Source organism: Vanellus vanellus, assembly GCF_965231255.1.
Source record: "Vanellus vanellus genome assembly, chromosome: 7".
In the NCBI taxonomy this organism is placed as follows: domain Eukaryota; kingdom Metazoa; phylum Chordata; class Aves; order Charadriiformes; family Charadriidae; genus Vanellus; species Vanellus vanellus.
In genome coordinates, this window is record NC_138912.1 from 26,844,617 (window position 1) to 26,859,209 (window position 14,593).

General features: G+C 37.9%; 1 protein-coding gene across 1 annotated transcript in view; it reads right to left on the reverse strand.

The window, feature by feature from the left end:
* The window catches only part of DLG5 (discs large MAGUK scaffold protein 5), a gene marked incomplete at its 5' end in the record, with an annotated part of 112,583 nt that overhangs the window by 8,954 nt on the left and 89,036 nt on the right, over positions 1-14,593 (reverse strand). The window contains 11 exons of the mRNA XM_082486627.1: positions 1,876-2,046; positions 2,364-2,512; positions 3,472-3,655; positions 4,040-4,204; positions 4,794-4,927; positions 5,866-6,028; positions 6,689-6,766; positions 9,872-10,040; positions 11,282-11,371; positions 12,420-12,541; positions 13,043-13,187. Of these exons, the coding sequence (XP_082342753.1) occupies positions 1,876-2,046; positions 2,364-2,512; positions 3,472-3,655; positions 4,040-4,204; positions 4,794-4,927; positions 5,866-6,028; positions 6,689-6,766; positions 9,872-10,040; positions 11,282-11,371; positions 12,420-12,541; positions 13,043-13,187 (1,570 nt within the window). The remainder of the gene's footprint in view (positions 1-1,875; positions 2,047-2,363; positions 2,513-3,471; positions 3,656-4,039; positions 4,205-4,793; positions 4,928-5,865; positions 6,029-6,688; positions 6,767-9,871; positions 10,041-11,281; positions 11,372-12,419; positions 12,542-13,042; positions 13,188-14,593) is intronic.

Below are 14,593 nucleotides of genomic sequence, written 5' to 3' on the forward strand. Positions count from 1 at the left end.
AGGGATGCTGCGTACCATAGGACGTCATGCTCAGTATATATAAAGCTGGGGAAGGAGGAGAAAGTAAGAAACATTCAGAGTTATGGCATTTGGTCTTCCCAAGTAACCATTACACATGACGGAGCCCTGCTTTCCTGGAAACAGCTGAACGCCTGCCTGCCAATGGGAAGCACTGAATGAATTCCTTCTTGTGCTCTGCTTGCGTGTGCAGCTTTTGCTTTACTTATTAAACTGTCTTTATCTCAACCCATGACTTTTCTCACTTTTACTCTTCTGATTCTCTCCCCCATCCCACCAGGGTGAGAACGAGCGACTGCCTGCGTGTTGCTTAGTTGCCAGCTGGGGTTAAACCACGACAGTTCTTTTTGGCACCCAATGTGGTGCACGATGGGTTGAGATAACGACAAACCTGATCAGAGCACGTTAGAACAAAATTGTCATACGCATTCATTGTATTGGGTTGATAGTCACAACGTTGATTTATTTGCTCTCAAAGTTGGTGCTCTCAGGGTTGTGTTCTGTAACACCTTATCTGCTGCACGTGCTCCCTGTTGTGCTGTTTATCATCCCTGGGAAACAGTCAAGATTATCATTTTGCTGTGCTTTGCAGTGTGGACTAATCATGCGATGAAATCGTGTGTGCTGTTGCTGTACTTGCTAATGATTAAGAGTGACAAACAAGGTGAAATGGCAGCAGCGGGTTCATCTCCGTACTTCGGGAGCCGTCTAGCGGAAACTTTTAGTAATTACACTTCTTTACCTTTTCTCCTCAGAGGACCAATCTGTTGGGGAGACGCTCTCCTTCACCTTCCTCTTCTCCTCCAGCCTAACTACAATGGCGTTGAAGAACTGTGAACACCCTTGGGATGCTCAAACCAGCATGCTTCTATTGCTAGGTGCTTCATTGCTTCTGAATATGTTTTCAGGTCTTGTTTAGGGTTAAACCACGACAAATATAAATAGCAGCAAAGCACAGAAGGTGACCGCTCTGACAGGCAGGGCAAAATTCTCCAAGGCAGAAGCAGTAGTACGCACCTATTTGCCAGTAAAGTCAGCCTCACACAGAAGTGAAGATCCCATTGTTTCTATGAAGTTGCATGTTATAGTCATCCTTACAAATAACTTCTTAGCAATCCAAAATAACAGTTTTATTTTATATGAGCACAAATATTTTGGCCACATAACACATGTAAAACGTAGTTGGTTTTACTATCCATCTTCCAGTAACAAGACTATCAATGATGTGTGTGGGTCTGTGTATATATATAGTACTTCCACACATTCCATGTAGTGTCGTTGTCCCACTGTCAGGATGAATTTTGAGTTATGACATGGAGAGAAGACTATTAGAAGAAAAGGAAACCAGAAAAACAGTAATCTTAAAATAAAAAATATTTTAATCACCGAGTGATAACTAATGTGATTTCAGGAACAATGTAAAAATTTTCGTTCCTGCACTCTTAACTGCTCTATCAACCTTATGAGATTGTGGATACACAGCCTTATATCAACACAGCCTTATATCTGTCCACAGATAACTGAAACTACTGATGCTCCCTAAGAATGACTGTGATAACCTTGGATTCAAGGATATTTTTTCTGTTGGTATTCTCACTTTTGTTACTGAAATATCTATCACAACACCAACACTGGTCTACATATCACTTCCATTTCTAGTTTACTATTTAGTAGCATTAAAAACAATTTGATAGACCAACATATTTAATTCAATGTTATTAACATATACCATCCCTAAAGTGACACGTCTAAGAATTAGTATCTCCCAAAAAGACTAGAAGCAAACAAGTCTTTTATACCACATCTCACTAGACAGACTTCTAAAGACTATAAGATAAATACTGTAAGATCACTCACATATATTTACTTGGAATCTGTCCTCTTTCCAGCTTCTGAGCATTCTCGTCTAGCTGCCAAGCCATCCAGCAACCGAAGTTTCCCTGTGGTAGAGTGTCATCAACATACAAAATGTCATCTTTCTTAAAGCTTAAATCCTGTTCCACCTCTGCCAGACGGTCATAAAGTGCTCTGGAAAGGAAGACATAAAAAATAGGCTCTGCAACTGATCTCCATCAACTCAAGGAAAGAACGTGCATACTTATTTTGAAAAAAGTTAACAGACTAGTGGCATACTCTGCATTTCAAGAGCACACGAGTTTACAGCGAAACGTGCAGGCTGTACAATGCTACAGATCGTGTACTTGCTGTCAAAGACTAGTTGGGATAAATTAGTAAACTTTGAATTTAAAATTGCGGTAAGACTGATGTACTATTTCTCTCATGATGGTCAGCATATTATCCTAACAAACAGCCTTATGCTGTCATTACCAGTCATGCTCAAATACCTGATATAGAATCCATCTCCAGGAAGCTCTTTTATCTTATTAAACTCTTCTATTCTGTATTGAGTCTTTATTTTGATGTTTTCTCCAGGCTTCAACATTTCAAGATAAGCTTCCTCAGCTGTTTTATTTCGCATATCAATGGACCCATACTGCAAAACACAGAAACCCTTAGGTGTGAAATTGTATCTTAACAGGCGATAGAATTAAGCGAGCTTGAAAAACACGCAAAATGTGTTTGTTCTTCCCACTGCCAGGCTCTATATACAAGTAAATCTTGCCACTTAACTCTAGTACAGTTTGCACCTTAAGATGTCTAGCAGGGGATTGAGACATGGGGGTGGAAAACAAAATACCCAAGTGAAGACAGCAGACATGCACCGTGAGAGAAAGTCTGCACAACTTTAAATTTTTCAAAAGGTAAGCTGAGAATCATGAAATTCACACTGGAAAGAATTCAATGTTTTTAGGGAAAGCAAGTGGTCTTATGGAAGTCAGAGACACAATTACAAAGCAAAATCTCCATCTGGATACTAAAGGCACAACAGGAGAGTCTCTGTGCTCAGACAGTCTCAGTCGTGTCTGAAAAGTTCATAAACACCTATGTGTTTATCACCTTAACAGTCCTGCCAAATAGATAAATATTCTCATTTCAGATATAGAAAGCAGAGTCAAAGACATATTGCACAGCTTTCCCTAAACTCTGATTAAAATTTCATAGCGATAAGATCAATATTGTTCACTGTTTTGCAGTATTTTTCATATCCTTGCCTTTCTCCTATGGACAGCAATTGGATTCAAGACTTCCTATTTAGATGAAGAGAGCAGGCGTTTGTAATTCCAAGCGGACATACATTAGTCCCTCAAACTGGTGGGCAACTTGTGCTCTCAACCGTGGTTGTTCTCCAGGGCTACAGCATCCAGCTCTTCATGCGTCGCAGTCAGAATGAAGGTTATGCATTCTCACCATCGTTACTTGGGGTTTGTGCCAGGAAGTCCAGATTCACAGAACATCTCCCATTGCAAGACAGCACGATTCTTTGTACAACTCCCTCTTTATACCGTCCCAGACATTTTGTCAGCATGCTGCAGACTTTTCTTAATAGCTTACCTCAAGTATCATGTCACCCAAGACTAGTCCATCAGGTCCTTTTGCTGGGCTATCATCATCTACATCTGAGACGAATATTCCATACAGGTTTCCACCACATATCTGGATCCCAAGATCCACTTGGGACTTTTTAACAACAACAGTTCTAGGTTCAGGGGTCCTTTTGTTTGTGTCCACCGGGCCCCTTTTGACAGGGAGAAATAACACATGTACTTCAATTTTAAAAGTTGCATTACATCCAATCAACTAGCCATCTGAACAATATATATTTACATAATTACTCTTCAAAATAGGTCACCTACAGATACAGTCTTCTAATACAAACATACGTTCTTTGCAGACCTTCTTAACTAAACCAATCTTGTAGTAAACTTTCTTCACTCCTTGCCGACCCTGTCTTTCAAAAACAGTCTGAAAACACGTACTTTTATCCTGGGGCCCATTTAACTTGGCTGCTCACTTACTTCCACCAGACAGCATTCCCAGAAGTACACTTGCTTTTTAATACCCTTCACATGCACCCTGACCATTTTTTTTTTTTCCTTAAGGCAAAAATTTTACTCTCTACCTTAAGGAATTCCGGGGACTTGTAGTTGGCGTGGTTTGTTTGGATGGGGGTGTCATTGTTCCTTCATCCTGTTCACTCACAGTATCGATTACGGAATGATTGTCAGGCGTTGCAGCTCCACTGCCTTGAGGGGTGGAATGATTACTCACAGGTTCTAGGCGAGAACTAAGAGGGGGGGGGGAAAAAAAAAAAAGAACGAAAGACTGGTGAGTTAGTGTTTCACCAATGCCAAATATTTTCCATGCAGAAGTAGTTTTTAATTTGGCCATAAATCAAGTATAAAGTAAGGAAAAAAAAAACCAAACAGAATGCCAAATAACATATGTTAACTGTAAGTCTAAGAGAAAGATAAAGCTCAGTTTTCAAGTGTGATTATTCATAAAAATGGGCTGGATAATTTCACTAGGTCATATGCCTTCTCTAATTAGTTTTTGAGAACTCCAACTACAAAAAAATTTAAAACCGTTTTGAAGTACTGGAATCTCATAATGCTAGGAAGAAGTCATCTTTGGTTTTAGTTTAATGTATCTAAGGATTATGCCCAACTAAGAAAGAAAATATAGTGGGTGCATCAAGCATTTTTCTTTTCTTTTTGACAAGCATGTATTCATGCTTTACTTTTCTAAGCAATCCCATTTCTTATCAGCACAAATGTACTGATGTTTGCAAACACATTACCTGTACAGAAGTAATCTACTAGCTAAATAACTGCATGGACCAGAAAGTATTTTTTTCAAAGTCTAGCAAGCCTTACCTTGATCGCGAATGATTGCCAAGCTGATACATATGTGGGTTATACTGAGCCAGAATAGTAATGGTGTCACACTGCTGCCCAATGATTAGTCGAGCCTGTTGCTCTGTAGCATTTCTCAAATTTATGCCATTAAACTATGGAAAAAAAAGCACAAACCGGGATGTCAAATTTTTGGATGGAAACTAGCAAAATCATTCTTCCAGTCTTCTACTTAGGTTAATGTCTAAATGCTGACTTATTTCCACCGGGGTAAAAGAAGGATGGAAATGCTGCTACACAATGATTCCTAGGGTTTACTCCTTGGAAAGAATCACTGTAATTTTAAAATATTTGGTAACCTGACCGTGAGTTTAAAAATCTTTTTACTACTGAAAGACACATGTATTCTGAGCTGTGTTATGATTTGATATCACTGATTAAATACAAGTTGGTTCAGATCACCTATCTGAATAAATTCAAGATTTAAAGATAAATTCAGATCCGTGATCTATTCAGGACCACTGCAGTATCGTATCATCCACACGCTGTGCAACAGAAGATGCTTTAACACACACAAGCATGAACGGACCGAATATTTACAAAGCAGCTCTGTACTTTACAGAATGCTCCTCCACACATTTATCTAGTACTGTGGGCAAAACCATGACTGTAGCTAATCTAATGCCTTCCTGAGTGTTTTTTTTAAACCAGGTATCTCAGGTAACGATATGGCACAGCAAGAGCAGCATGAAACTCAGTACAAGCCAGCTGCTTGAATATTTACTCACCCTTATCAGGCAGAGTATGGTGTTGGGACTATATTGTTTTAAGTACCGAAACTAGCTAGCTTAAAATTTAATTGCATCAATATAAGATGCAATGCAGATCTACCATCAAAAGACATTATTTTATGATAAAGCCTGGCAAAAAGTCACAACAATCACAATTACTGGAATATTGCAATACAGAGTAGCCTTTGCTATATCTCACAGCGCACAAGCTTTCACAAGGTACTATTTTGGGGGAAAGTAGTTATGGCTGGATTCATATAAACTGATTCATTAAGCCATCGGAATAGTAAGCAAACAATTACCTCTAGTAACTGATCACCATACTCAAGGCCAGCTTGATGGGCAATGCTCCCACCTGTTACTTTAGAGACAAATATTCCACCATTTTCTCCGCTCACAATGGAAATCCCTAGTGGCTCAGAACCCTTCTGCACTTTAACATGACGTGGCTCTTCCATGTAGGGCCTTTTAGAGGAGATAGTTAAAACTGATTTGGACAAAATTGCACTTGAACCATCACAATGTCAAAGTAACATGCAATACTTTACGTCTGTTTGAACTGTAATAATAAAATAGGTTTAAACAGTTACTTTAAAAAAAATTACTGTCAACTGTCTTAAATGCATTCCTTTAACACCATGCAACGTACAGTGGCAGAAGTAAATGTGTACCAGGTACATGACTGCTCTAAAACATTATGGTAAATATGAAATTATAAATAGCATGGTGGTGAAGTTGGTAGGAAAGAAGCTTCCAGGTGCATATTATATAAAAGTAATTGAAACCCTGTATATAATATGTCATTTACAAACCATATTCCAGAAATGTATGTTACAAATACAAATGCTGGGAGTCTTTATTGCCAGTGAAAATAAACACCATAAATAATAAGGCGGTAAGCCAAAGGACAGCAATGCACAAATATCAGATTTCATATTTGTATGCAGGAAAACATAAATTAGTAATGAAAATTAAGCAGTTGCAAACTCAAGCCATTAAGACAGCAGTTTGCGTGGTAGCATTACAATTACCATGCAAATTCTCCTCAGGGCAATTAACCAAACATGTAAAATAGCACAAAGTGCGCAATACTGCTCGAGAAGGACAACCTTATATCAGGCCAACCTCAAACTCCTTAGTGATGAGAACCTAGGCCTAGGAGCCACAGGGATTCTCAGAAAAGACCTATTACGGAACAGATATCTGAAAGACGTAGAAGATTTGAGAAGAAAAGAACACACAAAAAAAAAGACACACAGTAGTAAGACACTAGTAAGTATAACAAGAGAATGGCTTATACAAAGGAAGACCCTGATACATTCCCCTTTCCTCCCACCGTAGTTAGGAGGTCTCCACCTGTACAAACAGGGCTGGTCCCTTCATGGCGTGTATCAACAAACAGTGGCCTCCACAAAAGCCCTGGTTCGTATTGCTGTGAACTTAATACTGTCTACACAGCAAAAGGCGTCATTAGATATTGACGGTTGAGCTTCTTCTGAATGAATCAGCTTGGGTACCAGGTGTGGTGTAGTTGGGTTTTTTTAATAGCATTTTACTACCTTTGACATCCATTAATTTGAATGCTTTCTTTCCTAAGACTTGCTTATATCATATAGACATTCCCTAAATTGTGCCAACTGCTTAAACTATTTTAATTGTGCTGTTCAGCGAGCAGTTGAGTTAACTAGACTTCACTCACTACTACTAATGTGCACCGGGCTGAGGAAAGGCATTTTTGGAAAGAGCGGGACTTGGGGCTGGGAGCAGAGGGAAGAGGACATCATTTCATAAATTACACTTATTACCACAGTCTTTGAAGGTAACTATTTGGTAGCCTTCTGCAGCAGGGGCATAATAGTTTGCCAGCTTATTAATGCATAAAAGATAAAAACTGGCTGCTGATGCGACTGCAACTCTGGAAGCCAGTAATCTTACATCATCAACATCACTGTTAGAGGAATGTCTGCAGAGCTTGGCTATCAATGAAATGAAAAGGTAGGTTTACTACCATCAAACTCAAACTGAAGCCCACATTTTTTGTATGTAGCATCTTAACCAAACTGTGCTCACTCCCAGAAAATTGCAATTTATGAACCTTTTTTTTTATAACTCATTATGAAATTGTAAACCAGGATGTTATATGAAGCGTAAGATCATAAAATTTATCAAGGCATACTACCTCATTAAAAACAAAAATTAAATCTTTCTGAACTCTATTTATTGTACCTTTCTGCTTTTCCATCTACCACATGCATTTTTAAATTTGTTTTGTTTGTTTGTTGAAGAAAGTTTGTCTTTTGAAGAAAGAATCAAACCCATACAAATATCGCACAGGATCATTATCTTAGAATTCTAGTAAATACAAAATGAAAGATAACTAGTAATGCATGTAGTAGAGAATCAATAATAAAGTAAAACAGAATGATAACATTAAAAAGGTGTCTTAATAACATTCAGGCTACCTGCCAGAATCACTAAACCCTGATTGGAAAAAGCATCTTAATTGATCAGATCTTTTAATTTTAATTTGAATTAAAATCAACAGAACAAACAGAAACATTGATTTTTCTTTTTATCTGTGTTATTATTTTTTTTATCTGGAGAAAGGCAAAGCAAGTTACTTGTATTTTGTGGGGAACAGAAAGAATTATACAACCAAATAACTATTTAAAATGCTATCTAGACATCTTTAAACATCTAAGGATAGACTTAAACTGGCTGCTTTCCTAAAGTAAGAACTGTTTGCATTTACTAGTATTTTTGGTTTGCTTTTAAAAAACAAAACAAAGCTTACAATTATATTCTTTTTAGAATGTCAATTCAGATTATGGTTTATACATATGGACAGCAAGCGTGAAGGGGCTGGAACCTGACTGTACTTCAACGGTCTGATCAGCATTAACAGAAATTGTTACTTCCCAGAGATCAGAACACATATCTTGTTCTCAGTGACACAAAGTTATAGGGATGTCAAAACCCTAGCTTTTTCAGCTGAACATTATACATCATTAGTCATGTGAAAGAGAAAAGCAATTCTGACTTTGAATTTGCAAGTGACAATTAGAGGAACATTTATATGAGAACACAAATCGAGTACACATAGTGCAAAAGTCACACTGAAGTAAGAAAGAATGAAAGTTCACAAAAACCTCTTTACATTCTCTTTCAAAGTAATACTGTCCTTTGTACACAATATACATTCTCGAGTTACCATGACAACTTAGTTATCAAGTCTTTAAACAAGACAAAAGTTTCATATAACATTTTATGAATAGCTTTTTATTACTACCAGAAAACTTAGAATACAGAATATCCTTATTACTTTATCATTCACATTTTTTACGGTCAGTTCTTTTACATAAATCAAGCAATACAAAGGGGTCTTGAAGTCCACATAAATGTAATCTATTCCAACGCATCATAGCTCCTTTACACTGCCAGAATGGCATTCGGCTGCCTTACTGTAAATAAAAGCCTGATTCAGATTTGTGTCTTACTGTTCAATGTTTTGAATTCACGCAAACTTTTTCATACATTCAGTCTAGCCAGATCGTGATAAAATGAAATCAGATGTCCAAGGCTGATACCATAAGCAACATATCTTGAAAGTGTTCATCATGATATAGAAAGTCATTAAAACACAAAGCTCATGTTTTTCAAGAAAGCTATCATACCAGGTTCAAATTCTGCAAGCAGCTACACATATACTTAATGCTATTGCTAGCAGCGGTCCATGTATAGCCAAAGGGATCAGTCACAGTAGTAAAATTGCATCTGTACATATGGATATGTTCTTGCAGAGTTATGCCCTCAATTTTTCATGTTATCTGGCTAAACTGAATCAAGGCACAGTGGCTAGAGCACATAATCTACAACACTAAGGCACCTGATATTTAGCTATCAGCTGTTACTTGGTCTTCCTTTTCTTTAGTTTTCCAGAGTGCAGAACAAGCCTATTGTAAACAAGCATCCGAGCTAGTTCAGCTGAAGGGGTGTATGCCAATTTAGACCACTGTTATTTGGTGTGGCCATTAATTTAACATGCAAGAAATAAAACCCTTATGAAATTCCTTAATTTTCTAAACTCAAGAATCTACTGTCCAGTTTTGAAGAAAAAATCCACCCAAAGATCTCTTACATACTTTGAGAAGAAAATAAGAGCAGTGAGTAACAGGACCTGAGATGCGCCTCTGCGCCTACATATTTGTCATCTAAATTAAAATGTTCACGTTCCTTCAGCCCAATAAACAAATGTACAAGATTTCCTCAGACACATTTGTATTAAAAGCAATAACATGGGGACCTTACCTATCTTTTCTACGTTCTCCAATAGATACTGGGCTAATAGAAATCCTAGGTAACGTAGAAAGGGAGTTCTGAGACTGGCTGCTGGTGAAGGAAGACGTTTCCAAGTTAAGAGGCGACTGTGGCGGAGTAATCAAGCTGGGACTGCTACATTCAGAGTGTGACAAGGAGCCTACGAAAAATCAACAGCTGAGTTTTAGTATCCTGCATCTGTCATAGTTTGGAGACCTACACAGACATAGTGAAAGACACCATACACATCTGAGACAAGAAAGAGACTGTTCACTAGTGCTCTATTAACCACGTAAGGAGGTTAGAGAGACCAGGGAACTAATTTCAGACAGTGCAAACTTACTGTCCTTAGTGACTATATGTCAAATCTGCCCTCTGTAAGTCTGCATCCAACTCCTGCCATTCTCAACGAGGAGAGGAGGTTACAGACCTACATGGAGGTTACACCACATGCATGTCTGAAAACACTTAGCAATGCAAAGTTAAAGAAAAATAATAAAAATCAGGGAAGGAGAAGTAAAATAAACATTTAACATGTGGGTTTATTTTCAAATAAAATATTTATGTACAGCCCTTTCCTTTGGGCAGGAGATACATTATGAAACACCTGAAACCACCAACAAAACTCCAGCACTAACCATACACAGAGACAGGAAAGCTCTGCCATTTCAAATAAGCTTGACATGACTTTGCATCTCTTCCCTGGTTGTACCCTCCCTGAGTAACTTACTGAACCAGTGCCCTGACAGAAACATTCTGTTCAGAAACAAAAAACTTATCTCAAATTACTAATCACAAATGAAAGCCATCTGTAAGAACTGTATTTGCCCAGATAGGAAAACCACTGCATACAATCCATTACAGCTACAGAACATCTGAGCAACGATAGCACTGAAGAGTTGCCGTTTGCTGTCATCAAACTCTGACTTCTACAGCTCTCCGGCACGCCAACTGGTATTTGTATCATGTCTTTAAGTATCCCCCACCAAGCAATTTTGAGCGTAGTACCAAAATATTTTCACTGCATTTAAAAATATAATGTACAATCAGTAATGCAGTAATATGTAAAATAACATACTTAAAAAGTTTTAACAATGAGAGGATTAAGACATCATTCTAGAAGAAAACTAGAACTGTAAAACATACAGCAATGCTTATTCTTACTTTTTTGTGTACTTTTTCTTAATGTGCCATATCCTAGAGTCAACTAACAGAAAAATCAATTTTCACTGGAAATTTTCTTTTTTTTTTTTTAACCTTTCTGTGGCAAAATACAAATTTTGAAACCTTAATAAAACTGTCATATTTAGATTTTGGCGCAACCTGATATAACAACTGCAAAGGCTTTAGATTGGCAATACTGAAAATAATATGACTGAAATTACTGATGAAATAATTCACCTCTGTCAGAGCCCATCATGGACCTTGGATATCTTGGTGTTAAAGGGATCTTAATTCGTTCTGTTCTGTATTGCAAGTTACTTGAAGAACCTATTTTTACAACAAGAAAACATTACAATGACAAAAGTAAAAGCAACTACATTGAATAAAAAAGTACAAATAGATTCTACTTCTTCAACGAGCATTAAAATGGCCTCTGAACTTATGCACAAGCTTTGATGATTACCCTCATATATTGTATATATCATATTTCTAGTAAATTGTCTTGATTGCACAGTCAGTATAAAGAGAGCACAATGCAGCTATACATGCACTGTTCATTCTTGTATGAAAAATATTTTGAATATTTTTCAATCAAATGAAACTTAACTTGAAGTCCAAGCGAGAATCTAACATCTCCGTTTACAAAGAATCCATGGGACTTTCCAAAAGGCATTTAAAATATTCTGATTACATTCTGCTTGGATGAATACGTAATTTTTTGACACTGCCTGCAAACTATTATGCCATTTTTTGTTGCAGTTACAAAGCTGCCATGCTATATTCAGATGCAACTACCAATCACTGATGGACCACAAACACGCACAAAAAAGTTATTACACAATTTAAAATTCAAAAATTCTAAAATGTTAAAACGTCATTGCTACAAAGCACGGATTTGCATTGGTATTATTAGGATAAGCATAAGCAATCTTACATGTCAATCAAGTAAACATAAGTGTAACTTATCTTCCGACAACACAATTTACATTAGGCCATTAGTCATCCTTGATTTTTTGTTCTGGGGGCTCTGTCCTTTTCTCTTCCCCCGACCTCACTGAACCTCAAAAATACTTTGGCTGGGCCTCCCATCTTTATAAGGGTACTTTCAAACAGTAACAGCCATGGAAAGGAGAATCACTCACACAGACACACAGCGTTTTAAGAGAGACTGTAAAGTATGAATTCAACACAGCTACTTCCAGGGAACACCTTTAGTCACAAACCCACAAAAAACGAAGCAAAGGAACACAAGGAAGCCTTTAGGCTTTGCAAGCTATGACAATTGCATAATGCATGTACTTAAGGAATTTTCAATTTATTCTTTTTCTCCAACATACAGGAGTCCCACAGGAAATAAATCAGAAAAGCTAGTTACCAAGCCTTGCACTGGATGGTAATGAATTTGAGCCATGAGATGCTCTTGTACGTGAATTTTCAGAGTAGTCATTGGAGTGTTTATGACTCAGGTCCAAACTCAGGCGACCTTGATGCTGGGAACTACATCAAAAGAAAAGGAGAATAGGGCAACAGTTACAACTGAGTAGAGAACCTCAGAACATAGCAAATTGGCCAACAAAAAATTTCTGTTATCCCTGAGTTACCGAGTAAAATGAATGCTCCTCTCCTTCCCACTTCCCAACCATTTTATTAATTAATACAAATCAGAGGAAAAACAGCCTAAAGCGCTATAAAAAAAAGGAAGAAGGCTTTATTTGTTTTGGCAAGGGCAAGACAAAACATTAGAAACTAGTTCATTACAAAAATAAATTTCTTTGTCAATATCAGCCAGCAGAGCAGAGGGAAACCTAATCCATCAGTTACTGAAAGACATGAAAGCAATTGGCACATCACTTCTACGCAATCATGGTTTTGAGAACCCTGGGTCAAAATAACACACAACAGCAGTGCGTTTCACTCTGCACTGTATAAAACAACTACCAGAAGCAATTTCATCCTCATGAAAGCAAAAAATTTAAGGAGATATAAATTTCAAAACACCTGGGATGCAGATGCTGATGGCATATTTGGCTGGCGACTGACGGGCAATTGCTGGTGTGAACTCTATGGCTCCAGGCAGTATAAATGGGATTTCTCATCACAGCAGTTACTGCAGGGCACGGTGCTAAGCTTCTTGGTACAGTACCTGATTAAGATGATAAAAACACATTCTTACCAACATCATTAGCATATAAACTACAGGTTTTAAATATATTTAAATATTTATATAATTACATATTATAACATTTGCATGTATGAACATGTATCTGTAAATAAAAGTTATAAGCATACAGATAAATACATTATTAAGCACTGCGTGACACCTTTTAAGGAGTACATGCATATTTAAAATCTGGATTCTAATTTTGTAATGAGTCAGTAATAAAGTGGATTCGATTACCAAAAAATGAAGTCATTCACAGTATATCATTTTAATACACGCTGGTAACTAAAAGATTTTCTGTTTTCAAGTAGCAACCTTTTTTATACAGCAGCAAAAATTCTGCATTTCCCTCTGAATAGTCATCTGACAAGAACACAAGTTTTTATTTGGTACTTCAACTGACAGCAGCTGCAATGATTCTTGTTCTTCCATTGCCTCAAAGACTCCCACTTCTGATGTGTCCTATCCATTTAAATTACAGTATTTCAATATTTATTTATGAAACTTATTACTAAAGCTGTTCTTTTCAGTACACTCATCCTTCAGTACTCAACCAATTGAGAGCAGCCCTGCAGAGAACTTGGGGGTACTGCTGGACGAAAAGCTGGACATGAGCCAACAACATGCACTCACAGCCCAGAAGGCCAATCGTGTCCTGGGCTGCATCAAAAGCAGCGTGGCCAGCAGGGCAAGGGAGGGGATTCTGCCCCTCTACTCCGCTCTGGTGAGACCCCACCTGGAGCACCGCCTCCAGCTCTGGAGCCCTCAGCACAGGAAGGACATGGATCTGTCAGAGCGAGTCCAGAGGAGGGCCACAAAAATGACCAGAGGGCTGGAGCATCTCTCCTGTGAGGACAGGCCAAGAGAGTTGGGGTTGTTCAGCCTGGAGAAAAGAAGGCTCTGGGGAGACCTTCTAGCAGCCTTTCAGTACTTAAAGGAGGCCTACAGGAAAGAATTAGCTCCCGAACCACTTCATTTAGTCTGTGCTAATTTAAAACCTGCTAACATGAACCTCAATACCAACAACTGTTTGATCAACAGGGACAACACGCTAACCATCTTCTGTTCTATCTGATTACACCGATTTTTGTGTGAGCTGCTTCCGAGTCCCCTCTTCAGCGGCTTAGCATCTCAAACACACCGGCATTTAATCTTTAATTTAGATTAAGATCACAAACAGTTTAGGCATTCAACTAGAGACACTCCTAGCATTTGACCTCCAATAGGCAGAACTTAATATGCTGTACTTTCTGAACATCAGATCTTTTTCCTTGGAAGTATTTTAGAAGTTAAGCATCTAAAGCTTGGGATGCCTCCATTTTACTGCTCACTTTCAAAAATATTGGAAATCTTACTTGCCTCCCTAATGTACAGGCTACACTTTGTTC